Source organism: Prionailurus bengalensis, chromosome X, assembly GCF_016509475.1.
Source record: "Prionailurus bengalensis isolate Pbe53 chromosome X, Fcat_Pben_1.1_paternal_pri, whole genome shotgun sequence".
NCBI lineage: Eukaryota > Metazoa > Chordata > Mammalia > Carnivora > Felidae > Prionailurus > Prionailurus bengalensis.
Window position 1 is genome coordinate 12,916,406 of NC_057361.1, and position 27,109 is coordinate 12,943,514.

General features: G+C 40.4%; 1 protein-coding gene across 1 annotated transcript; it reads right to left on the reverse strand.

Moving 5' to 3' along the window:
• Positions 1-7,121: 7,121 nt before the first annotated feature.
• Positions 7,122-14,159, reverse strand: LOC122477741 (calcium and integrin-binding family member 2-like). The gene is given in 5 exon segments (XM_043571067.1): positions 7,122-7,832; positions 7,835-7,859; positions 7,862-8,053; positions 11,778-11,847; positions 13,963-14,159. Coding segments are annotated over 5 exon segments (912 nt in total). The 3' UTR covers positions 7,122-7,404.
• Positions 14,160-27,109: the final 12,950 nt, after the last annotated feature.

The window sequence follows — 27,109 nt, forward strand, 5'->3', positions numbered from 1 at the left end:
TTGAAGATTACATATCCACCCCACAACCACACATCCCTACATACCTCCCCATCCCCCTATACACACAGTGCCCCAACTTCCTGGACTTCTAAAAAACAGCTGAACTGCTCTGCACAATAAATTAAGAGAAAATCAGAGTCGGGGCACCTGGGTGGCTTAGTCGGTTAAGCGTCAGACTTCGGCTCGGGTCATGATCTCGCAGTTCGTGGGTTCAAGCCCCACTTCGGACTCTGTGCTGACAGCTTGGAGCCTGGAGCCTGCTTTGGATTCTGTGTCTCCCTCTCTCTCTGCCCTTCCCCCACTTGCACTCTGTTTCTCTCCCTCTCAGAAATAAACATTAAAAAAAGAAAAAAAGAGAAAATCAGAGTTTCTGGATATCCCCTAAGAGGAGGTGGTAGGGGGCCTGGGAAAAGGAAGAACAGAGAAGAGATGAAAAGAATCTTATAAGAGAGAAGCTGAGAGTCTTAACAGGAGCCCAGGAGGCAAAGATGAGGGCTTTTACAGGGATTTTAATGGGAGGAGCAACAAGCATATAATCATGAGGCAATTTTATTTTTGTCTCTTATTAGCCCAGTGGTTCTCAACAGCCAATTTTGCCCCCCAGGGGACACTTGGCAAAGTCTGGAGACATTTTTGGTTGTCACAAGGAATGGAGGTGCTACTGACATCTAGTGGGTAGAGACCAGGGATGCTGCTAATATCCTACAATGCACAGGACCCTCCCCACAGCAATGATTGAGTCAGAATGTCAGTAGTGCTGAGGTTGAAAAACTTTTATTCACCTTTTAAATTTGTTTAGCAGGGTTGCTTCTTCCCCTGCCCCGTATGAAAATAACTCTGTGAATTTTCAAGTTGCTCTCAGGAAATGCAAGCAGTCTTAGTCTACCACTAGAAATGTCCATTTACTTGTGGAAGCAATGCTCCAAATTTGCTGTCAAGTTGAACTACTCACCCAGCAGTGGTAGAACTATACTAGATGATGTTTTTGGTTTCCCCTTACATTAACATTCTATAGAACATGAAATTCACTTGAAAGTGTACTGATTCCTAACCCACCCCAGAACAAAACACTGATTAAATCTGTTACTATCTTCTTTGTTGTTGTCATTGTTGTTTTGGATTTTGCCTCTTTTAGTGAGAGAGTGTTGCAGAGTGGTAAAAAGTTTAGACAGTAGAGAACACTGCCTGGATTTGAATCTGTAGGAACCAAGGCCAACTCACCCCAAGACGAGCCACTTTGGCCTGAGCATTATTTTGAGTTAAAAGCAATCCAAACCCAGCAGATTCGGGGAAAGGTCTTTATCTCCCTCACAACTGCCTGCAGGTACCAGAAGAGAGCTATTAACAGAGATTCCTCTTTACCTAAGAAACTTATCTGTAAAATAGGGCACCTCGGTTTTCCAAATATCTCCTTTCACCTTCCCACTAATGGTCTTTCCTTTGTATCCTCAGGTCTCTACCCCTCTCCTGAGCTCATATAAGCCTCATGTTGCTTGACTGTCTTTGGAATTTTCATGTCTATATGGATTCCTGCACTTATGCTATTAAATTTCATTTTTTTTCCTGTTAATCTGTTGCATATTAATTTGATTCTAAGTTCAGCTAGAAGGATCTTGAAGGGCAGAGGAAATTCTTCCTCCCCAACAAATCCCAGCTCTGCCACTATCGACTTTAACCTCTTGAGGCCTCTCATTTATAAAATGGGATGATAATAACCCTACCTCATAAAGTTACTGTTAAGATTAAATGAGTGAAATATATTTTTTCAAGAGGAAAGTTGGTATTTTAGTATCTTGTTTTATGGATTTCTGATCTAACAGTGATAAGCTTAGACCAAAGGACATATTATCTATATTTCTATGAAATTCTCTCAAATTCCACCACATTATCCTGCACATAGTTAGTAGAGAAATTTAATATTTAATGATTCGAGTTCAGTACAATTACCTTCGGATGATAAAATTCCAAGAAAATAGAAAAATAAAAAATATGTCTTCCTAGCCTCTTCACTTTCATCTTTTATATGGAAGAAATTGAAAAGTTCCCATAAATTTTGTAACTATTACTGGAAGTAAATACTAATAATAAAATGTCACATCATTGACAAAAAAAATAATTCACATAAAGATAATAAAGCACATAGCCAAAAATGTGATTGTTCTTAAAACCTTCAAAATCACTGGTTCCAGATTCTTAATGAAAGTATATATGGAAAGGCCCATGGACAGGAGGTCTATGGTCATCCCCTGTTTTGGAAGTTTTCAAGGATGACTTTGCGTCATCACTGAATGGGTGACCAAGAAGCAATAGATTTGTGTGTTTTTTTCAGTCAGAGAGATGCGCTTGTAGTAAATTCCACCAAGGAGAAAGAACCCATTATGGAAGCAAAAACATCTTCCTCTAAATTGGCATTTGCCCCTTTGCTCACTGCTATCTTCCATATTTATGTGAGTGATAAGGTCTGGTAATGACAAAACCACCCACCTAGCACCATATTCTTCTTCAAAACACATTATGTAATTATTCCATTTTGAATTATTGTTGATTCTAAGAAAAGTACTTCTCTCATTTCTCAGCAACTGAAATAAATGTTTAATTTTATCCATTTTCACCTAAATGGGGTACTGAAAACCAGACAGAAAGGGGTTCTCAGTCCTGTGAAATTTGGGAAATCTCCTCTCCAAAATATAGTCCCATTAACCCTTGAGCTGACTGTATCATGAGGAAAGACTTCTCGAAGTAGGGATCTGAAAGGTAGCAAATTGCCCTCTGAACACTCTGGAGGCCTAGAACAAGTTAAAGAAGGAGGCATATGCTTTTGTCTCAAAAAGATAAGCAGGAGCCATGAAGGCCATGACAGAGCCATGAGTGTTATAAGCCCTTTCTTCCCAACTGCATTATCACCTCTTAGTCCTCACAGAAACATTCTCACTTCTCCTGACCAATGGAGGCAGCTACGGACCTCCTGTCTCCTCCTCACTCTTCTCCTGTTCTTCTGATACAAGACTCATTTCCCTCTCTCAGTGAATTTGCTCCAAGCCTCCTCTTCCCATCAAATATCCAGCTACCTAATGTTTTTAGATTCATTTTATGTCACTTATTATTTACTAACCTTGCAGTAACCACCTGTAGGGGAGCAGAATTTGCTACCCCAAAATATGTTTCCTTGGCATAAGGATTATTTTAGGCTTATTATTTTTAAGAAACTGCAAACACAGGAGAAGCTCTGAAAACTGAGTAGAAGTTATCCTTTTGTAAGAGATGTTTACATTACACCTACAATTACAGATAGAGTCAGCTAACAAGCATCTTTTTTTTTTTTTTTTTAATTTTAGAGAGAGGGCAGAGGGAAAGAGCATCTTAAGCAGGCTCCATGCTTAATGCAGAGCCTGACACAGGGCTTGATCTCATGATCCTGGGATCATCACCGGAACCAAAATCAAGAATCAGACACTCAACCAACTGAGCCACCTAGGCACCCCATAAGCAACTTATTTTAATATGCAACAACCATAACAAGCAGTTTAGCAAACAATGTATGTCCCTTTCCTCTTGTTGTGTTTTAGTTTAGTCTAGATCACTTTTAACAAACAAGTGGTTAAGATCAGTTGCACTGAAGAAACTGCATTTTTGCTGGGAGCTGAATTGGAAATGAGGAGAGGAGAGATAAATTAATGGTCCAAGTCTTTAGGGGAAGCCAGGTCTAGGTGAGACTGAGCAGGAAAGGGGGTGGGAATACCATTTACTGATCACATCACATGCTTTAGAAATGGCAGGCCCTGTTCTGATGTTTTCAATTTCATTATCTCATGTAATCATCAAAACAACACTATGTAATAGAAAAGTAAGTAAAAGGAGCATCCCCGTATCATGAATAATGAAACCAAGTCTTAGAGAGGTTAATTAATGACTCAAGGTCCTAGGATCATATGTAAATTCAAAGTAAGATTCAAACTCAGGGCTTTCTAACTCATAGCACATGTTCTTTCCTCAATGCTAGCCTGCCTCTCAAACAAAAATTATCAAAGCTATACCCAAAAAACCCTGTGAAGACTAATAAACAAATTCAGCAAAATTGTAAGATACAAAATCAGCTGTATTTCCACATGCTAGCAACTAATAATTCAAAAAGGAAATAAAAAAACAATCTCATTTATAATGGCACTAAGAAGAATAAAATATTTACAAATAAACTTAATCAAGGAGATGAAAGACTTGTCCACTAAAAACTTTAAAATAATAATGAAAGGATTTAAAGCAGACAGAAATAAATGGAAAGACATCTCATGTTCATGGATTGAGGAAAAAATTAATACTGTTAAAATGTCCACACTACCCACACTGATCTATAGATTCAATGCAATCCTTATCCAAATCTCAATGGCATTTTTCACAGTAACAGAAAACACAATACAAAAATTCATATGAAACCACAAAAGACCCCAAATATTCAAAGCAATCTTGAGAAAGAAGAACAAAGCTGAAGGCATCACACTTCCTCATTTCAAAATATTTCAAAGCAACAGTAATCAGAAACAGTATGGGCAGAAAAACAAACACATAAACCAGTAGAACAGGATATGGAGAGTCCAGAAATAAACCCATGCATATATGATCAACTGATTTTAGACAAGGGTGCCAAGAACACGTAAAAGAATAAAGTCTCTTCAATAAATGGTATTTGGGAAAACTGGATATCCAAATGCAAAAGCATGAAATTGTACCCTTCTCTTAAGCCATATGCATATGCAAAAATCAACTTAAAATGAATTAAAGATTCAAACATAAGACCTGAAACCATAAAACTAGAAGAAAATATAGGGGAAAAGCTTCTTGACATTGGCCTTGGCAATGATTTAGATAGGATACTAAAGGGATTCTGACACCCAATTCCAGTGTGTGTGAGGTGATATCCCCCACAAAAGCAAACAATTCTTTGGACATCAGCTGCGTGTCCTACAATTCAACACAATTCTGACACAATCTCTCCAGAGATGGCACCGAGTCCCACAGGTCAGGGGCTCAGTCCTACAAAATTGACTTCAGATGCCAGTCGCAAGCCCAGGTTGTTGCCTGTGCTTCTGACCAACTGGCTATAGATCGAAGGTTCCAATGACCCCCTCCAACTGAGGATGCCAACTGCAAGTCTAGGTTGTCACCTGTACTCCTGAACAACTGGTTATGAACCCTATGACCCGACTCCCCATCCTCAGATTTAACTAATTTGTTACAGTGGCTCACAGAACTCAGAGAAACATTTTAGTTACTAGATTACTGGTTTATTCTAAAAGGGTATAGCTCGGAAATAGTCAGATGGAAGAGATCCATAGGGAAAGGTATGGGGAAAGAGCATGGAGCTTCCATGCCCTCTCCAGGTGTGTCATGCTCCCCATTATCCACACATTCACCAACCTGGAAGCTCTCCAAATCCCATCCTTCTGGGTTTTATGGAGGTTTCATTACATAGGCACAATTGATTGAATCACTGGCCATTGGCTATCAATTAAACCTCCAGGCCCTCTCCCCACTTAGGAGGTCAAGGGGATGCCCTATCCTGAGGTGCAGTCCAAAGGTCACCTCGTTAACATTACAAAAGAACTCTTGTTGCCATCATTACTTAGGTAATTCCATGGGTTTGGGGAGCTTTGAGCCAGGAACTGTGGTTGAACAGCCAATAAATATATGAGAAATGTGTATTTTGGTCATCTGGATGACCAAATGTATATTTCTTATAAATCACAATATTGCAGACACCTAAAAGCACAGGCAACCAAAGGAAAAAGAACAAATGTGATTGCATTTAAGTAAAAACTTTCTGTACAGCAAAGAAACCGATCAACAAAATGAAAAGGCAACCTTCAGAATGGGAGAAAATACTTGTAAACCATATATCTGATAAAGGGTTAGTATTCAAAATGTATTAAAAATGCCTACAATTCAACAGGAAAAATAAATCCAATTTTAAAATGGGCAAAGGAACTAAATACATATTTCTCCAAAGAATATGTACAAATGAAAAAGAAAAAATAAAAAAAGAATACATACAAATGGCCAGTATACGAAAAGCAGCTCAACATCACTAATTATCAGGGAAATGCAAATCAAAATGACAATGAGATACCACCTCATACCTGTTAAGGTGGCTATTATCAAAAATATTTATATGTAACAAGCGCTGGTGAGCATATGGAGGAAAGGGAACCCTTGTACGCTGTCGGGAATGTAAATTAGAATAGTAGCTATGGAATAATTCCTCAAAAAATTAAAAATAGAACTACCATATGATCTAGCAATCCCACTTCCGGTATATATTAAAGGAAATAAGGTTCCTATCTCAAAACACTACCTGCACTCCCATGCTCGCTGAAGTACTGTTCACAATAGCCAAGATACAGAAGCAACCTAAATGTCTGCTGATGGGTGAACGGATAAAGAAAATGTGCTATATACAAACAATGGAATATTATTTAGCCTTTAAAAAGAAGAAAATCTTGCCATCCGCCGGAATATGGATGAACCTGGAGGATATGATAAGTGAATTAGGCAGACACAGAAGGAAAAATAATACATGATCTCCCTTACGCAAGGAATCTAGTTAAACTCATAGAAGCATAAAGTAGAGTGGTGGTTGGCAGCCGCTCAAGGGAAGGATAAATGCAGAGGTATTCGTGAAAGGACACAAAGTCTCAGGTGCACAAGATGAAACAGTCCTACAGATCTACAGTGCAGCACAGTGCCTGTGGTTTTTGTTCCATTTTGTTTTATGGGGACATGAAAGTGCTTTACTACCAGAAGTTCACAAATGTGTGGCCAGCACACACCAGTGAGAATTCCAGGTCTTGGGGAGGGTAGAGGAGAAGGGGTGCCCAGGACTCAGAGCTATGGACAGGGACAGAGCCCTTGGCCCGCTCTCCTCACAGCTTCACGATGGGAGGGTTGGGGGAGACGGAGACCCGGCGGACCGGTGTGAGGCCCAGCTGTGGGTTTGAGAGAAAGACCGCATAGCTCATAAAACATTGTCCTCTTTCATTTTTCACTTTTCCCTGTGCGACTGGGATGCCTGCCCAGCCCTTGGACACGTGGGCATCCCCTGCCCCATGAGGTCTCCACCTTCCCCTCCCAGTGGGGCCGTTTGTGACAGGGAGAGGACCGGGGTCTGGGGAGCTGGAGTGGGTGGGGACAGATAGGAGGCCTTTGGAGGCCCTGGGGTCTGGGAAGGTCCCTGCTCCTCACACCCCCCTTCCCTGGGTAAGGATCTTTTGCTGAAAGGGCCCAAGGAAATGTTGGTGGGAATAACCCCAGAGGCCACAGCCCCTTCTCTGGGCAGCTTGGAGGTCACACTTGTGTAGACAGCAGCAGAGCCAGATGGTCAGCTTCTGGGCCACCACACCCTCAGCAGCGTCCTCAGATCCGGATGTGGAAGGTGCTGAGGAAGTCGCGGGCCTTGGCAATCACGTCCTCAAGGTCCACAAAGTCCAGTTTACCATCCTTGTCCAGGTCGGCCTCCTCGATGATCTTGTCGCACACGAGCATCACCTCCTCCTCGTCCAACTCCGACTGGGTGAGCCCGGCCAGCTTCCGCTCCAGATCCTCCTTGCAGACGAAGTTGTAGGTGTTGAAGGAATAGTTTGCCTTGAGCTCCCGGAGAGCCAACTCGCAGAGCACAGAGGACATACCCACAAAGTTGCCGAAGGTGCGGTTCCCCTTGCCATCCTCGGTAAAAACCTCTACGATCCTTTCCTTGAATGGGTACTCCCGGAGCTCTGGCATCACGATGACGAGGCTCATCTGCACATGGACGACGGGGCTTTTCCGACAGTCCACTGGGACGGGCTGGGGGCCAGCTGGTAGAAGCGTGCAATTGCGCGTGGAGCGTGAGGATGTCCTGCTCACTGAAGAAGGTGCAGTCCCGGTAGTAGTCCAGCTGCTCGTCCGTGGAGGTGATCTGCCTGTGCTGCCCAGGCACCAGAGCCTGAGCCCCGCCCACTGCAGACCCACCCGGCAGCCCCCCCAGCACGGGGGGGGGGGGGGGGGGGCGGGCCCACGGCCACACCTATAGTTTAAAAGACGGCAGCATATATTTAAAATTTTACTAAGAGGGTAAATCTTCTATTACGGGTTCTTATCACACACACACACACACACACACACACACACACACACACACACACAATAAAGGGAACAAGAGGAAACTTTTGGAAGTTATGGGTATGTTTATGGCATAGATTGTGGTGATATTTTCATGGCCATATACTTATCTCCAAACTCCTCAAGTTGTATATATTAAATACACACAGCTTTTTGTATGTCAACCATAACTTAATAAACTGGTGGTGGAAGGCGGGGGTGGTGGAGTGATCAAAGGAGCACAAAGAGACACTGGACACCTGAAGGATAAGGAAAGGAGTGGCAGGGTATGGGGGTAGTGGGCACAGAAAGGAAGTGAGAGGATGCCAAAAACAAATGGTGTCTGTTGCTTTACCATTTTTCCAAGGTGTATCTTTTTTTTTTTTAATTTTCTCATGTTTATTTATGTATTTTGAGAGAGAGACAGAGCATGAGCAGGGGAGGGGCAGAGAGATTCCCAAGCAGACTCGATTTCATGAACCCTGAGATCATGACCTGAGCTGAAATCAAGAACCTGAGACTTAACCCACTGAGCTACCCAGGTGCCCTTCCAAGGTGTATCTTAAAGCAGGAACAAGAAATAGAGTTTCTAAACTGAGATCTATGGATATATTCTCAGAAATCAGTGAACTCTTTGAAATTTCTTATTGCTGATGGGAATTCTCATTGCAATGGGAATCCTTTTTTTTTTTTCTTTTAACATTTTCTTAGATCAAATTTATTCTTATTTAGTATAAATCACTTTTGAAGACTTGTACATTTTGTATCTGTACTAAACAGTGATATAAACAAATCTTTAGGCTACTGAAAGTAAACTTAAAAAAAAATACAAAGCTCCCCATTCCCCACCCCCTCCTCAGTCCCTGGAAGCCACCATTCTATTTTCTGTCTCTACCCACTGATAATCTTTAACAGGTGCTTTAACAAGTTATGAAAACAAGTTTCTTCTGCAGCAAAAAATATATAGAATGGCTTCTTTGAGGACTTGTAAATAAGGAAGATAAAATAATATATATCCTCTGAGAAGTAAACTTTAACCTCAACACATAAATCTTCAATAAAGTCATGCTGAAGAGTGAGAATGCCCTCTAGGTTATGATTGGTCATCTCCTTTCTACCCTGGCTCTCTGTTCCAGCCATACTGGCCTTCTCTCTGTCTTAAATCATACCTGGCTCTTTTCCAACTCTTACTGAATGCATAAAACAATATCTGAACAAATGGTAAGGTATTCTTTGATGGAAACACTAGCTATCATAAAAAGCCATTTTCCTAAAATTAATATATAATTCAGTAAAATATTCATTATGATCCCAACAAGAATTTTTAAGTACATATAAAGTCTATGTAAGTCCAAACACCCAATCCAATAAAATTACTAAAGAGAAGATTACAGTATATTTGGGAGGGCTTATCTTAGATATTAAACATACTATAAAACCACTACCATCGAAATACTATAGTTTGGCACAGAAATGTTCAAATAGGGGTGCCTGGGTGGCTCAGTTGGTTGAACGCCCAACTCTTGATTTCAGCTCAGACCATGATCCCAGGGTCATGGGATCAAGCCCCACATTGGGCTCCACTCTGAGTGTGGAGCCTACTTAAGATTCTCTCTGTCTCTCCCTCTGCCCCTCTCCCCTGCTCTCTCTCTCTCTCTCTCTCTCTAAAATTAAAACAAAATGTGCAAATGTGCAAATAAAGCAGCAGAGTGAAGTAGCAATCCCAGAAATAGATTCCAGTAAATACATTAAAATATAGGATAAAGGCAACATTCAAATTCAAGAGGAAAAGAATAGTGTATTTGTTAAATGGTACTGGCACATCTGTCTATATAGGTTAAAGAAAATAAAATTGAATCCCTAGCTCACACCATATCCAAAACTAAATTCCAAATGGATTTAAGATTTAAATGTAAAAAACAGTAATGATAAAAACCAAATAAAAACAAAACCAAAAACAACAACAACAACAAAAAATAGAGTAAAACCCACAGAATGAAATCTCCCGGTTGGACATTACTGCCATTAATCTCCTCAGCAATCTCAAAAATCCCTTGGAAAGCCCTGCTGTTGACATCACCATGGCCATGGGGAGACCTTCTGTTCATCTCCATAAGATACCAGTCATCATCAGAATTCAATGCTTGGGGCGCCTGGGTGGCTCAGTCAGTTAAGTGTCCGACTTCAGCTCAGGTCATGATCTCATGGTTTGTGAGTTTGAGCTCTACATCAGACCTTGCACTGATAGCATGGCGCCTGCTTCAGATTCTCTGTCTCCTCTCTGTGCCCCTCCCCTGCTAGTGCAAGATCTCTCTCTCTCTCTCTCTCTCTCTCCTTCTCTCTCTCTCTCTCAAAAATAAACATTTAAAAATTTAAAAAAAAAGAATTAAAAGCTTGATGAGCTATTTTTAAAGGGTGATGTCTAGGGGCGCCTGGGTGGCTTAGTCGGTTAAGCGTCCGACTTCGGCTCAGGTCATGATCTCGCCGTCCGTGAGTTCGAGCCCCGCGTCGGGCTCTGTGCTGACGGCTCGGAGCCTGGAGCCTGTTTCAGATTCTGTGTCTCCCTCTCTCTCTGCCCCTCCCCTATTCGCGCTCTGTCTCTCTCTGTCTCAAAAATAAATAAACATTAAAAAAAAATTAAAAAAAAAATAAAGGGTGATGTCTATCATGTAAAGCAGTTCTTCATTGTCTTTATATTTAATGACACTACTTCTTTGGAAGGGTGTTGCTTAGAAAGATTTAACTTCCCCAGAGAGGGGATGTGCTGAACATTTCCAGGCAGGACGGGGACCAGCAATTCCTGAGACTACTGCAAAACATCTGATGTCCTCTTTCACACTCTCCCAAGACCTGAAGCAAAATTAGCCTGGAAAATCTTGTCTATGTCCTTCTTCCAAAAGAGCGGGATTTGTCAACTTTGCCCAGAGGGGTAGAAGAGCTCCCATTCTACACACCCCCCCCTTTGTTTTAACCAATAGAATATTAGTACACATGACACAAGCAGAGACTTGAAATTTGCTTGCATTGCCACTGCCAGGAGCCAAGTTGTCCTACATAACTGCTAACCATTTAGCTCTAGTCCCAAGATGAGCCACACGGAGAATTCGCCGCAGCTAACTCTCAGAACAAGAGCATAAAGCACAGCTTCCCCTGCTGAACCATGAGCAACATAAATGCCGCTAAGTTAGTATGCCACTAAGATTTTGTGATCATTCATGACAGAGCTATACCTGCCTGCTAAATACAGTTAAGATGTTTAAGTTAACATGCACAGACTTAAGGTATGGGAACAGTTAATATTCAGAGGTTCTTGTCAGAAAAGCCCATATTGGAATTTTTCTCTTATATCTGACTCAAAAGTTGAAGAGACATGCTAGCTAGTTATATATTCAACCACAATATATGTTATTTCTTCCACGTGACTACTGCTTACAATGATAACGTGATAAATCTTTCCCAAATCTTCATTAAGACTTTAGCCCAGTAAAGAAGGGCGAGAGTAAACAGAGCATTTTAATCCCATGGGAGGAATATTATACAAGAAACACACAGCGCCATATAAGGATATTATACGAGAATACAGAGTGTCATACTTGATGAAGACCTAGGGAACCTAAGAAGTCTGAATGAGGAGGCATCTAAGTTGAGACCTGAAGGATGAAGAGCAGCTCTGAGGCTGACAAGGGCGTAGGAAGGCAGAGGTCAGTGATCAGGGGCCAACTTTGCAAGACGCAGAGATAAATGAGCATATGGCATATTGCAAGATTTGAGGTACTATCGTCCAAAGAAAAGAAGTGGGGAAAGGGGAATAGGAAAGTAAAAGAGAGAACAGTCCCAGATCTAATATTTCTTCTCTTTTCCTCAATATGCCTCTTCTGTGAAGGCCAGGACATTATGTATTTGGTATCTAAAGCACATTTTTTTCTTTCATGACTATTCCTTTATATGCAATCCCAAATAGGTTCTTGATCTCAGGAAAATTACTGAGGTTTATTCATACTAAAGTGTGATTGGCTGAGAAGGTTAAAAGAGCAATCACCCCAGGTATTTGCACTGCAATAAGCTGCCAAAACACTGGACTAAGAATATAATTTCAGGCATCAGCCAAATGGTGACAGATTGAGATCTGCCTTTCACCATTACATCTAGCCTTTTCTGAGAGACCAAAAGTAATCCATCCTTCCTTTTAAGATGTACAGTTGGTTCTCATTATCTCTGGCGTTATGTTCTATAAAGTAGCCATGAATACTTGAATACTGTGTTAATGAATACTGAACATTGCTCCTGGAGGTAATAAAGGATTGGGTTCCTCTAATTATAACATTTTCATCAACCAGTCAATACGTAACCTTATTTTATGTGTGCTTCTGTTTAAAGCTCCTGTTTCATGAGTTCAATGTTAATGAATCAATAATACCTACTAAATAAAGTGTCTTTAAACAGAAGCACACATATAGGAACATTAGACAGCATGTCAGCACTATACCTGGGGGCCATTTTCAACAGCAAAATTGCCAACACAGAGCACAAAAATATGAAAACTGTACTACTAAACAAACCACAGGGGGGCACCTGGGTGGCTCAGTCGGTTGAACGTCCAACTTCGGCTCAGGTCATGAGCTCTTGGTTCGTGGGTTCAAGCCCCCAGATCAGGCTCTGTGCTAAGAGCTCAGAACCTGGAGCCTGTTTCAGATTCCGTGTCTCCCTCTCTCTCTCTCTGCCCCTCCCCAGCTTGCTCTCTCTCTGTCAAAAAATAAACAAAAAAACCAATACAAAAAATTAAAAAAAAAAAACACAGAAAGGACACTTATTCACGGTAGAAGAGCTGAAACAAAAAGGCGGAGCGTTGCCTTTTTCGACCTCAGCTGGGAATGTGTGTCAGGTAACTAAAATTTTCTGCTTCTCCGTGCATGGCTGAGAATTACCACTAAAGTCTTGTGAGTATTGATTTGGGTTTACAAATAAGATTCAGCAAGTGGTGAATTTGAAAATTGAATCTGCAAATAATGAGGATCGACTGTACAGGAACAACACATTTTTTACGCTTTCTGCCATATCCTCTGTTTACATACTGAGGAAACATTCTCTAGGACCCACATGCACAGCTCTTCCCACTTGCATTACCATGTAGTGCTGTTCCCTGCAATCCAAATCCTCTTACTACACACTGTATAAATGAGAGTCCTAGGACCTTCTCTTGGTTACATGTGGAAATTGCTTGCATTTTGTGATTGTTTATGCATGTCCACCAACACAAACAAGGCCTTATACATACTTCTTACATATGCATGTGCATTCTCAAGACGTTTAAATGACTACAATTTATTATTCTGGGACCGGAATATGTCTTTGAACATAGTGCTGTTTTCTCACTTTTAGAGATGGATAACTTGTCCCCTTTGGATAAGGAAATAGCTCATTATTCAGTCAGTATGTGCTTCAGAAATGTTGTCAGACATCACGCTGGATTGTTCTATCAACTTTTTATGCCGGGGAATAAGTTCTCCAAAATCTCCCTTTCTGTGTGGTTCTTTTTGTTCTTGTTTTTTTTTTTTTATTTTTTTTAACGTTTATTCATTTTTGAGAGACAGAGCGCAAGCAGGGGTGAGGCACAGAGAAGGGGAGACACAGAATCCGAAGCAGGCTCGAGGCTCCGAGCTGTCAGCACAGAGCCCAACATAGGGCTCGAACTCATGAACCGCAAGATCATGACCTGAGCCAAAGTCAGACGCTTAACTGACTAAGCCACCCAGGCGCCCCTCTGCGTGGTTCTAAGTTAAACAAAAGGTGAGCTTGTGCAAGATTTAGAAGGCAGAAGGAAGCAGCAGCCATTACGCTCTGAAGTCACAGGTGGTTAGAGGTGGTGAGACACAGATACAGGTGTGAGCACGTTCCGGCTGGTCCTCACTCTCCTCACTTCCACCCCTCCAGCTCTCTGGCCCCTGCTGACTGACAGCAATCCCAGGCCCACCACCACATAATTCTCTGCAATTTGCAGAGGCAGTGGCCACAAAGAGCCAACAGCTTGCCATGACTACTCTACCAGCTCCCATTTCTGATCTGACTCCAGACACTGGATGTGCTAAGCGCCAGGGTTTCCTTGGAAGCTCTGACTCATTCGCTGATGCCAGGGTTAGTGACCTTCCCACAACCCTTCAGCTCCCGGCTGCCACTGCCCAATGTTTGCTTCCCCAGCTCCTCTCCCACTGCCAAGATCTAATTCTTATAATAGATTTCTTCTTCCATAATACTCATCGTGGTTCTGCTACCCTGACTCATACCGTTATCTGCTTGGATTTCTCCTATTTCAGTGCCAGGCTGTAAAAAGCATGTAACAGACACTCCTGTGGACAAACTAAGCCACAGAGCTAGAACAATGATCCCTCCTGCTTGTAGAGTGCTGTTAAGAGGCCACATGGCCTCTCATGCATCATGCGGGAACTGGCTGAGTGCCCCGCGTTGCGACTCCTATTCGCTGTGCCTTGAATACAGTCACTCCTTACGTTTGTATGACTCCTAGCAACCTACAAGGTGCTTTCGTGTGCATATTCCAGGAACTACCAATACAGGAAAGACTTGGACTTGGTTTCCCCATCTTACAGATGAGGAAACTAAGAAAGGTTAAGGTCATGGGGTTAGTAAGCGGCAGAGTTAATGCTCAAACTCAAGCCTTCCAGAGGAATTTTTTTTATTTCACTGAGAAGACTCAACCATAAAACTGAACATAAAATATTTAAGTGGGCACCTGTTGCTAATGGCTAATACTTTTAAAGCAACAAATTTTCCCTAAGACAGTTGCTCCTTCAATGATTTAATTTATGCCCTGCCATTAGCCATCTCCATTAGAAAGAAAAATTACAGACACTTTGAGCAGGGCAAATAGAACAAAACTGAACCTCAGAAAATTTTATGGGCCAAAAGAGACCTGAGTAATTTTCTAACATAGTGGTCACCTTTTGAAAATAAAGAGAGCCTTGTCTCAGACTTCCTTGCTCCTCCCAGTATGGCCCCGAGGCCAGCAGCATCGGCATCAGCTGGAAGCTTGTTAGAAATTCAGAATCTCAGGTCTTATTCCAGGCCTAGTGAACCAGAACCTCTAAGGGATGAGATCCAGGAAGCTGTGTTTTAAAACCCCTCCTTGTCTTCTTTAAGAACCACTACATTTTGAGATCCAGTGGGCCAAGTGACTTATCCAAGATCACATAATTAACTTGCAACCAATCCAACTCTTCTAATTTATAAATCCAATGTTTTTTCCATTATATCAAATAGCAAATAAATATCAACATTACCTGTCACTGCCCATTCACCATTTCCCCAGGCAGATCATAGCTGAAAGCATTTATTTTTGTATTATACCATGACTATAACAAACAAGGCCCACAAAATAATACTTTATATAAATCGTTTTGTCTCATAAAATCCCGTAGACATCGGTTTTTAAACAAACTGTAAGGTATTCTCCTCTGGCCATAACAATCTACCGTTTACTCTCTCTTCTGTATTGACTTGTCATTTGCTTGAAGCTGATAAGTAGTTACACTTTGGTCCCCACCTTGGGGAGGTGTAATAAGAATAATCATGATGTTGGAAAAATCTTAAAGTTTCTAAACCAGAACCCCAAGTTATTCTGCTGATTCGTCTCTTTAGGAAGCCTGCACTCCCAAATGCAAAAGAGCTACTCCCACTTTATTTAAATAGCTGGCCCAGTCTTCTCCAAAGTTTTCCACACAGGCCTAAGATAACATCTGCCATGGAACTTGAAATATTTCCAGTCTTTGGGTGCTATTCTATTATTGCAAACCATTTTATAAGTTGCCCTGATCAGGTTTTTATGTTATTCCAGAGAAGGCTCACCTGGTGGCACATAGGGGAGAGATGAAATTTGTGTCAGGTGCCCCTGAACTGACCTTTATTTTGAAAGTTGGTAATTTTTTGTACCAACGGTGCTCAGAAGAGACCTCCTGCAGTGAAGCTCTGCGCAGAGCTGCCTGGAGTGTCAGAGCAAAGGACACAAGTAGGAAGTTCTCTCTTATGGAGATCCCAGTGTGCTGCTTGCTCACCAGATGGCTGTTCTTTGGAGACCCTTCTCTGAAGGAAAACACTTCACAAATAGCATCAGGAGAAAGCACGGAACAGTTGGCAAAGTAATGGCCTGAATGAAAATTCAGAAACTTTAAAGACTACCTCAGTACCTGCCCCTCCTACATCCCTATAGATCTCAGAGAATCGTTAGATTTTAACCATTGCCATCTATTATTTGTGTCCTTCTTCAGAATGCCAAAGTTAGGATTTCAGCATAAGTTGCTTTAGTCATTTTTGTCTGGAGACTCCACAAAGCAAGACCATTTCTTTCCCTTTTTTTAATGTTTATTTATATACTTTGAGAGAGAGTGTGCGAGCAAAGGAGAGGCAAAGACAGAGAGAGAGAAGAATCCCAAGCAGGCTCTGCGCTGTCAGAGCAGAGCTGGACTCGGAGCTCGATCCCATGAACCGTGAGATCATGACCTGAGCTGAAATCAAGAGTTGGACGCTTAACCGACTGAGCCACCCAGATGCCCCAAGACCATTTCTGTTCCCTCACCATAATTCTTTTTATGTAACATTTTCCAACGTTGACAGTTTTCAAAAAAATATTAACAGTAGAACACTTGTGTCAAACAGAGTCTTATTACTGAACAAACAAAACAGAACAAATTATAAGCTTAATTCAGAAGCAGTAAGGCATATAAAAACGAATCTTGAAATGATATCCAAGTAAACTCCCACGTGTAATAGTTGAAAGTTTCCACTAATTAGTTTCCTGACCTTGGGTGAGTTACTCATCTTTTCTGGGGACAATAATATATCAGCCTTACTTTTGTAATTTATTGTGATACAATATGGTATATGCGAAATGTTCTAAACTATAGTACTATAGTACTAAATAGTACTATACCCAGAACATCTGGGTATATAGTGACTTATTAGTATACCTCTGAAAACCATGATGTTCTCATTTATGTAACCTCAACATTAAGCTAGGGTGCACCCATGTTCTTTGGAAGAATTGGACAAATTTTACTGGTACTGCAAACTACCATTTTTTGCTGTCACCAAAACTGAATTTATTTTAAAAGTCACTTTATTATGCTTCCAAACAAGAGGACCAGAGTTCCATTTCTTTCACTCCATACCTAGCACTACCTAATAAAAACTTAAAAACATAGTAAAACCATTTTTACCTCTTTTCATTTCATGCATATATGATGGATCCAAAGGGAGACGATGCCATTCCTTGTGGGAACAGAAAACACAGTAATAAGCCTCCACGTTCATCCAGCTAGCATGTCCTGCATCTTTGGCAAGGATCTTTGGTTTATATGTACACTGATTTGCTCCTTTACTGGACACTACAAACATTAATTTATTGTAATTTTGAGTTAGAAGGAAGTGCAGTGACCATTTATATCTGTAATCCTCTCATTTCAGCACTGCAGGAACGAGGCACAGAGAAGTGATGAGACTTGCCCAAAGCAACACAGCTATTCTCTGGCAGAGCCCAACTCAACTAATTCTACAAACCACGAGGGGAAAGGCACGGAAAGGTACTTATTTTGGTCAGCCATACTTCTAAGTTCAGCTGTTTGTTTTTAATCAGGAATACCCTGAAGAAGGCTTAATCTCACTAGTAAGAACCTTCACAACTGGTTCTTTTTATATATACATATATTTATTTTTGAGCAAGAGAGACAAAGCACGGGCGGGGGAGGGGCAAAGGGAGAGAGGGAAACACAGAATCTGAAGCAGTCTCCAGACTCTGAGCTGTCAGCACAAAGCCCAAACCGGGGCTCGAACTCATGAACCATGAGATCATGACCTGAGCCAAAGTTGTACGCACAACGACTAGGCCACCCAGGTGCCCCAGTCACTCATGATTCCCTAAAATTTTTTTTTTAATGTTTATTTATGAGAGACAGAGCAGGGGAGGGGCAGAGAGAGAGAGAGAGAGAGAGCGAGAGAAGCTCAAGCAGGCCCCACACTGTCAGTTGCAGAGCCCAATGGGGGGCTTGAACTCACAAACCGTGAGATCATGACTTGAGCCGAAATCAAGAGTCTGACGCTTAACCGAATGAGCCACCCAGGTGCCCTGATTCTTAAACTTCTGTTGCTTAGTGCTGAGTTGCAGCACTGCCAGCTTATCTGCCAAAGGAATGCTTTTTGGCCACCTGTCTCTAGTAAAAAGCAATGCATATTTCAAAACTTTCCATTTTCCTCCTTCTTCTCAGCAGACAATTCTTTAAATCTTTTAAACCTTTAAATCCTCCAGGAAAACCTGGGAAGGGGGGAGGCAATGTTAATAGCAGATGTTCCAGGGTTCCTGGGTTGAAATCCGGACTTTGCTCTTGACTCCGTGATAGGATAATTCTTGGAGCTTTTGGCAGTTTCCCTCCACATTTCCTGGCCATTCTTGAACCTTTCCTGCTTAAATGGATGAATCTTGGTCAAAGGGAAGAGATGATATAGCAAAAGAGCATTAAAAAAAAAAGCGCTTTTCAATTTCAGAAGTTCAGGTTTTATAGCCAGAGTCCTAGGCTTTGAAGGACTCAAGGAATGGATAAAACATAATGATTTAAGAGTGAAATTAAAAATACTCTTGCGGGGCGCCTGGGTGGCGCAGTCGGTTAAGCGTCCGACTTCAGCCAGGTCACGATCTCACGGTCCGGGAGTTCGAGCCCCATGTCAGGCTCTGGGCTGATGGCTCAGAGCCTGGAGCCTGTTTCTGATTCTGTGTCTCCCTCTCTCTCTGCCCCTCCCCCGTTCATGCTCTGTCTCTCTCTGTCCCAAAAATAAATAAACGTTGAAAAAATAAATAAATAAATAAATAAATAAAAATACTCTTCGGATCCCAAAGACCTGATGTTGAGTGAAAAAAAGGCCAGACACAAGAGTATATACTATATGATTCCATTGATATGCAGTTCTAAATCAGGCTAAAACTAATATATACTAATAAAAATTAGGAAAGTGGTTGGGAATGGGTTGACTGGAAAGGGGCATGAGGGAAGTTTCTGGGGGTGATGAAAATGTTCCCTATCTTAATATGGTTGTGAGTAACATACTTATAAACATTGGACAAATCTTACTGAATTTCATAATTATGATCTATACATTTTAATGTGTATGCAAATTATACCCCAATAAAAAATGTTTAAATAAAAGATTCCTTGAGATGTAAATAAAGAAAGAACCAGTAGGGAAGTACATACAGCTTATGTACTGGGGATGAACATGTTCTCTGAAAGGGGGAGAGTCTCTATGTCCTGTGCCTGCCCCTCTCTGAGGGACAATTAGAGGAAAGGAGAGGACAGAAACCACAAGATGAGTTTGGGGAATCTGAGAGCAAAGGTGACCTTGCCCTACTTTTCCAGGGCAGAACCTTGTAAAGTGGCAAGACTCCAGAGTAAAAAAGGCTATGTGGAATGTCTGGGCAGATGCTGCAAGAACAACAGAACATTCTCTTTGTAACCAAGAGCAGTTGAGACATGGCATTGAGAACTAGGACCCCTGGAAAGTCTTCATTAAAAACCACCACACTGTAAAAGATGGGTTGAATCTAAACAGAATGGCACAAAAATAGACACATAGATCAATAGAACAGAACAGAAAACCCAGAAATAAGCCCACAATTATACAGCCAATTAATCCCCAACAAAGGAATAAAGAATATACAATGGGAAAAAGACAATCTCGTCACCAAATGGTATTGGGAAAGCTGGACAGTTATATGCAAAAGAATGAAACTGGACCACTCTCATGTATCATACACAAAAATAAACTAAAAAATGGATTAAAGAATTAAATGTGAGACCTGAAACCACAAAAATCTTAGAAAACAAAACAGACAATATTTTCACTGACATTGGCTGTAGCAACATTTTTCTAGATATGTCTCCTGAAGCAAGGGAAATAAAAGCAAAAACAATTGGGATGACAAATAAAAATAAAAAGTTTCTCAGGGCGCCTGGGTGGCGCAGTCGGTTAAGCATCCGACTTCAGCCAGGTCACGATCTCGCGGTCCGTGAGTTCGAGCCCCGCGTCAGGCTCTGGGCTGATGGCTCGGAACCTGGAGCCTGTTTCCGATTCTGTGTCTCCCTCTCTCTCTGCCCCTCCCCCGTTCATGCTCTGTCTCTCTCTGTCCCCAAAAAATAATAATAATAATAATAATAATAATAATAAATAAAAAGTTTCTGAACAGCAAAGGAAACAATAAAACTAAAAGGCAACCTACTAAATGGAAGAAGATATTTGCAAATGACATATCCGAAAAAGAGTTAGTATCCAAAATATAAAAAGAACTTATACAACTGAACACCAAAAAAAACAAATAATCCGAATAAAACATGGGGAGGGGCTCCTGGGTGGGTCAGTCGGTTAAATGTCCAACTCTTGATTTTGGCTCAGGTCATGATCTCATGGTTGTGATATCAAGCTCCAGGTCAGGCTCTGAGCTGAATGAGGACCCTGCTTGGAATTTTCTCTCTCTCCCTCCCTCTCCCTTTGCCCCTCCCCCACTCATTCTCTCTCTGTCTCAAAATAAATAAATAAGACTTTTTAAAAAATTAAAAATGGGCAAAAGACATGAATAGACATTTCTCCAAAGAAGACATACTGATGGCCAATGGACATATGAAAAGATGCTCAACATCACTCATCATCAGGGAAATGAAAATCAAAACTACAAGGAGAGGTCCCCTCACACCTGTCAGAATGGCTAAAATCAAAAACACAAGAAACAATTGTTGGTGAGGATGTGGAGAAAAAGGAACCCTGGTACACTGTTGGTTGGAATGCAAACTGGTGCAGCCACTGTGGAAAATAGTATGGAGGTTCCTCAAAAAGTTAAAAATAGAACTACCTTATGATCCAGTAATTGTACTACTGGGTATTTACTAAAAAAATACAAAAACACTAATTCAAAGGGATACATGCACCCCTATGTTTATGGCAGCACTATGTACAATAGCCAAATTATGGAAGCAGCCCAACCGTCCACTGATAGATGAATGCATAAAGAAGAAGTGATATGTATGTACAACGAAATATTATTCGGCCATAAAAAGGAATGAGATTTTGCCATTTGCAACATGGATGGAACTAAAGAATATGATGCTAAGTGAAATAAGTTAGTTAGAGAAAGACAGATAGTATATGATTACACTCATAGGTGGAATTTAAGAAACAAAACAAGCAACCGAAGGGGAAAGAAAAAGAGGAACAAACCAAGAAAAAGACTCTTAACTACAGAGAACAAACTGATGGTTACCAGAGGGGAGGAAGATTGGGGGATGGGTGAAATAGGTGAGGGGAATTAAAGAATACACTGAACACAATGAACACTGAGTAATGTATAGAATTGTTGAATCTCTATATTATACACTGGAAACTAATATAACACTGTATGTTAACTACACTTGAATTAAAATTAAAAACTTAATTTAAAAAATGGGTTGAACCTCTGCTACTTAAATAATTTCTTTGCTTTCTTTTTTCTCCCAATTTTCTTGCAGTAATATTCACAAAAATTGTACATATATACTGTAAAATGATTATCACAGTCAAACTAAGTAACATATCCATCATCTCACATAGCTCTAAAGTGTAGTTCAAGTCCGATGTTTCCTGATTTTCTGGCTGAATGATCTATCTTTTGTAGAAAGTAAAGTACTGAAGTCCTCTACAATTATTGCACTGCTGTCTATTTCTCCCTTCAGATCTGTCAGGATTTGCTTAATATATTTCGGTATGCCAAATGCTGGCTGCATATATATATATATACAATTGTTACATCTTCTTGATAAACTGACCCCCTTATCATTACATAATGACCTGCTTTGTCTCGTTATAATTTTTGACTCAAGGTCTGTTTTGTCTGATATAAGTATAGCTACCCCTGCTCTCATTTGATTTCCATTTGCATGCAACATATCTTCTATCCCTCATTTCAGCCTATGTGTACCCCCATACTCACTGCAGCATTATTGACAATACCTAAGATAGGGAAATAACCTAACCGTCCACTGATAGATGAATGGATATGGAAATTGTGGTATATATGTATACCATGGAATAAAAAATAAAACTGAGCTCATAGATACAGAGGACAGATTGGTCATTGCCAAAGGCAAGGGGCAGGGTGGGGGTGAAATGAGTGAAGTGGGTCAAAACGTACAGACTTCCAGTTATAGGGGCACCTGGGTGGCTCAGTTGGTTAAATGGCCAACTTTGGCTCAGGTCATGATCTCACAGTCCATGAGGTTGAGCCCCAGTCAGGCTTTATGCTGACAGCTCAGAGCATTGAGTTGCTTTCGATTCTGTGTCTCCCTCTCTCTCTGCCCCTCCCCTGCTCACACTCTGTCTCTCTCTCTCAAAAATGAATAAACATTAAAAACAATTTTTTTAAAAAACAAACTTCCAGTTATAAATTAGGCATGGGGATATAATATACAGCATGGCTACTATAGTTAACAATACTGTACTGCACATTTGAAAGTTGCTAAAGGAATAAATCTTAAATGTTCTCATCACAAGAAAATCTGTAACCACATGTGGTGACAGATGTTAACTAGATTTATTGTGGTGATCATCTGCAATATATACAAATATTAAATCATTATGCTGTCCACCTGAAACTAATATAATGTTGTATGTCAATCATACCTCAATTAAAAAAATAAAATAAAGGGGCGCCTGGGTGGCTCAGTGGGTTGAGCATCCCACTTCAGCTCAGGTCATGATCTCACAGTTCATGAGTTCGAGCCCCGCATCAGGCTCTGTGCTGACAACTTGGAGCTTGGAGCCTGCTTCGCATTCTGTGTGTGTCTTTCTCTCTGCTCCTTCCCTGCTCACATGCTGTCTCTCTCTCATAAATAAATAAATAAATAAATAAATAAATAAATAAATATTTTTAAAATAAAATAAATGAAATCATAAAAAAAGAGCAAGGGCAGAAAATAAATAAGCAGCTGTCTTATCACTGTCAATTGGAGGAGACAAAAACAATAACATCAATAAATGATTGCTGAGCTGTGTTCCTATTAACATTTCAATATTATTCAATCAGGCACTTCTCATGGAAAATAAAAACTTTTTATTTGTTCATTTTTTATTTTAGAGAGAGTGCACACATGAGAGGGGGAGAGGGGTGGCAGGGGAGAGAGAGAGAATATCTTAAGCAGGCTCCACGTTCAATGCAGAGCCCAATGTGGGCCTCGATCCCACCACCCTGGGATCATGACCTGAACCGAAATCAAGAGTTAGACCCTCAATCAAATGAGCCACCCAGGTGCCCCAAGAAAAACTTTTTAATTGGTATTTTATATTTGGAAATAACCTGTGCCACTGAGTGGGAGATCAGTGTGTCTTAGTGGTAGATGACATAGAATTTGATCAAACATCTAAACAAATTATATTTCTAAGTTCTTGTACTCTGCATCTGAAAAGATAGAAAAACATATCCAGATAGACATGCACATTTCTTACCACGTGCTTCTGAGAGTGAGTATTTCATAGCATTATTTTATATAAAGGGAAGAATGAATAGTTCTGGGTAAGGTTAACATTAAGAGGATTAATTATGACACTCAAAATTATTTTAATTAAATCTCCAAAATCTATTGAAAGGAAATCTAAGGGTGCCTGACTGGCTCAGCTGGCAGAGCACGTGACTTTTGATCTTGGGGTTATGAATTCAAGCCCCACACTGGATGTGGCCTACTTAAAATAAAAAGGGTTAAACATATATTTTTTAAAAAAGGAGGGCGCCTGGGTGGCTCAGTTGGTTAAGCATCTGACTCTTGATTGCAGCTCAGGTCACGATCTCATGGTTTTGGGAGTTCAAGCCTGTTGGGCTCTGGGCTGGCAGGGAGGAGCCTGCTTGGGATTCTCTCTCTCCCTCTCTCTCTGTCCCGCCCTCCCCCCCCCCCCCCCCCCCCGCTGACTTGCTCTGTCTCTCTCAAAATAAATAAATAAACTTTAAAAAATAAAAAAGGAAATCTAAGCCAGCATGCAGTGCAGATATAAATCCTTAACTCTGATTCTTTCTTAGCTCCCAGCCGCCAACATAATGATTTAGGGCAGACAGTGCTTTGCTGGCGCTCAAGAAGTACCCCAGAAGTTTCAGAACCAAATAGACTCACATATAATTGCACATCCTCGCCACAAGGAAAGGCAAATATACTGTGATTTGGTTATCTCTTTTACCAGCAACTTAATCAAAGTACAAGTAGAACATATACCATGTATAGTGTACAGAATACTCCATAATGTTAAAATTTCAATTTTCTACCAAATTAATCTATAAACTCAATATAATACTAATCAAAATCTCAAAAATCTTTTTATGTGGAATTGATAAGCTGATTTTAAAGTTTATAAGGAAATGCATAGGATCTAGAATAGCCAAAACAATTTTGAAAATAACAGAGTTAGAGGACTCACACTTCCTAATTTCAAGACCTGCTATAAGTCTATAGTAGTCAAAACAGTGTGATATTTATGTAAAGATAGACACATAGATCCATAGAACAAAATAGAGAGTACAGAAATTGACGCACGTATATATATTAATTGACTTTCAACACAGGTGCCAAGCCAATTCAAAGGGGGAAAGGAAAGTCTTTTCAACAAACGATGCTAGAACAACTGAATATCCAACTGAAAAATATAAACCTTAACCCTTACCTCACATTATACACAAAATTAAATCAGTATAGATTAGGGGCGCCTGGGTGGCTCGGTCGGTTAAGCGTCCGACTTCGGCTCAGGTCATGATCTCACAGTCCGTGGGTTTGAGCCCCGCGTCCGGCTCTGTGCTGACAGCTCAGAGCCTGGAGCCTGTTTCGGATTCTGTGTCTCCCTCTCTCTGTGACCCTCCCCCGTTCATGCTCTGTCTCTCTCTGTCTCAAAAATAAATAAACGTTAAAAAAAAAATTTAAATCAGTATAGATTATAGACCCAATGTAAAAGCTAAAATATAGGACTTTTAGAAGAAGACATAGTAGAAAATATTTGTCAGCTCAGAATAGACAAATGTTTCTTTCTTTCTTTCTTTCTTTCTTTTTTTTTTTTACGTCTTTTATTTATTTTTGAGAGACAGAGAGAGACAGAGCTTGAGCGGGGGACAGGCTGAGAGAGAGGGAGACACAGAATCCGAAGCAGGCTCCAGGTTCTGAGCTGTCAGCACAGAGCCCAACATGGGGCTCGAACTCGTGAACCATGAGATCATGACCTGAGCTGAAGCTGGACGCTTAACCGGCTGAGCCACCCAGGTGCACCACAAATGTTTCTTAAATAGGATACAAAAAGAAGAAACCATAATATTAAAAAGTTGGTAAACTGAACTTCATCAAAATTATTTTTTTCTCTAAAGTATCCCATTAGAAAAATTAAAAGGCTAAAACAAGACATATAAAAATATATTTGCAATATATGTCTCACTAAGGACTTCTATCCAACATACCTAAGTATCAGCTGAAAGAATCTTTTGGAGGAAACTGGGGAAATTTGGACAGGAACCCACACAAGGAACTTTTTTAGACATTGTTTTCCTAACTGTCCCCTAAAAGAAATTTTAATACCACAGGCATACTGCATTTCTGTGTATGTACTAAGTGTATATCTGTGCTTTAAAAAGAGTAAGATACTCTTCACACACACTTCCAAGAAAAAATTTTCACCTGTTAAGAACTGTTAGATTGTATTAAGGTAATGCTGCTAATTTTACTAAAAGTGATCATGGTATTGTGGCCTTATATGAAATATTATTTTTAAGAGCTGGATAACAAAATAAATATTTTAAGTGTGAAACACCATATAATATCTTAAATTTACTTTAAAATACTTCAGAATTTAGGGGTGCCTGGGTGGTTCAGTAGGTTGAGCATCCGACTTCAGCTCAGGTCACGACCTGCATCCTTGGGCTCGAGCGCCACATCAGGCTCTGTGCTGCCAGCTCAGAGCCTGGAGCCTGCTTTGGATTCTGTGTCTCCCTCTCTTTCTGCTCCTCCCCTCTTTGCACTCTGTCTCTCTCTGTCTCTCAAAAAATAAAAATAAAACATTAAAAAATTTTTTAAAAATACTTCAGAATTTAAAAACAGATGAAACTAACATGTCAAATGCCAACCAGATGACATGATTTCTATATAGGGTTTGTTAAACTATTCTGTCTGCTTTTCTTAATGTTTTTTTTTCATACCAAAAATTAAAATATGAAAAAAAGTTAGCAGAGTTATCTTGGTGATGGAGAATACAATAATTTTTAAAATTATTCTTTGTACTACTCTGTATGGTTTATATTACTGATATTAAATATGTATCATACACAATGGAATATTACGTGGCAATGAGAAAAAATGAAATATGGCCTTTTGTAGCAACGTGGATGGAACTGGAGAGTGTGATGCTAAGTGAAATAAGCCATACAGAGAAAGACAGATACCATATGGTTTCACTCTTATGTGGATCCTGAGAAACTTACCAGGAACCCATGGGGGAGGGGAAGGAAAAAAAAAAAAAAAGAGGTTAGAATGGGAGAGAGCCAAAGCATAAGAGATTGTTGAAGACTGAGAACGAGCTGAGGGTTGATGGGGGGTGGGAGGGAGGGGAGGGTGGGTGATGGGTATTGAGGAGGGCACCTTTTGGGATGAGCACTGGGTGTTGTATGGAAACCAATTTGTCAATAAATTTCATAAAAAATAAAAAATAAATAAATATGTATCATATATTAAAAATGACAAAGCTTTGGTTTATAAAAAATGAAAACATAAATTTTTAGCAAATAAGAATAAAAATAAACTTCTTTGTCCTGATAATCAGTCTCTATAAAAAATAAACCTACAGCAAATATCACACTTATGGCAAAATATTGAAAGTATTTCCTCTATTATGAGAGCACAAGAGGGATCCATTACTATCACTTCCTTAACATTGTACTGGAGGTCCT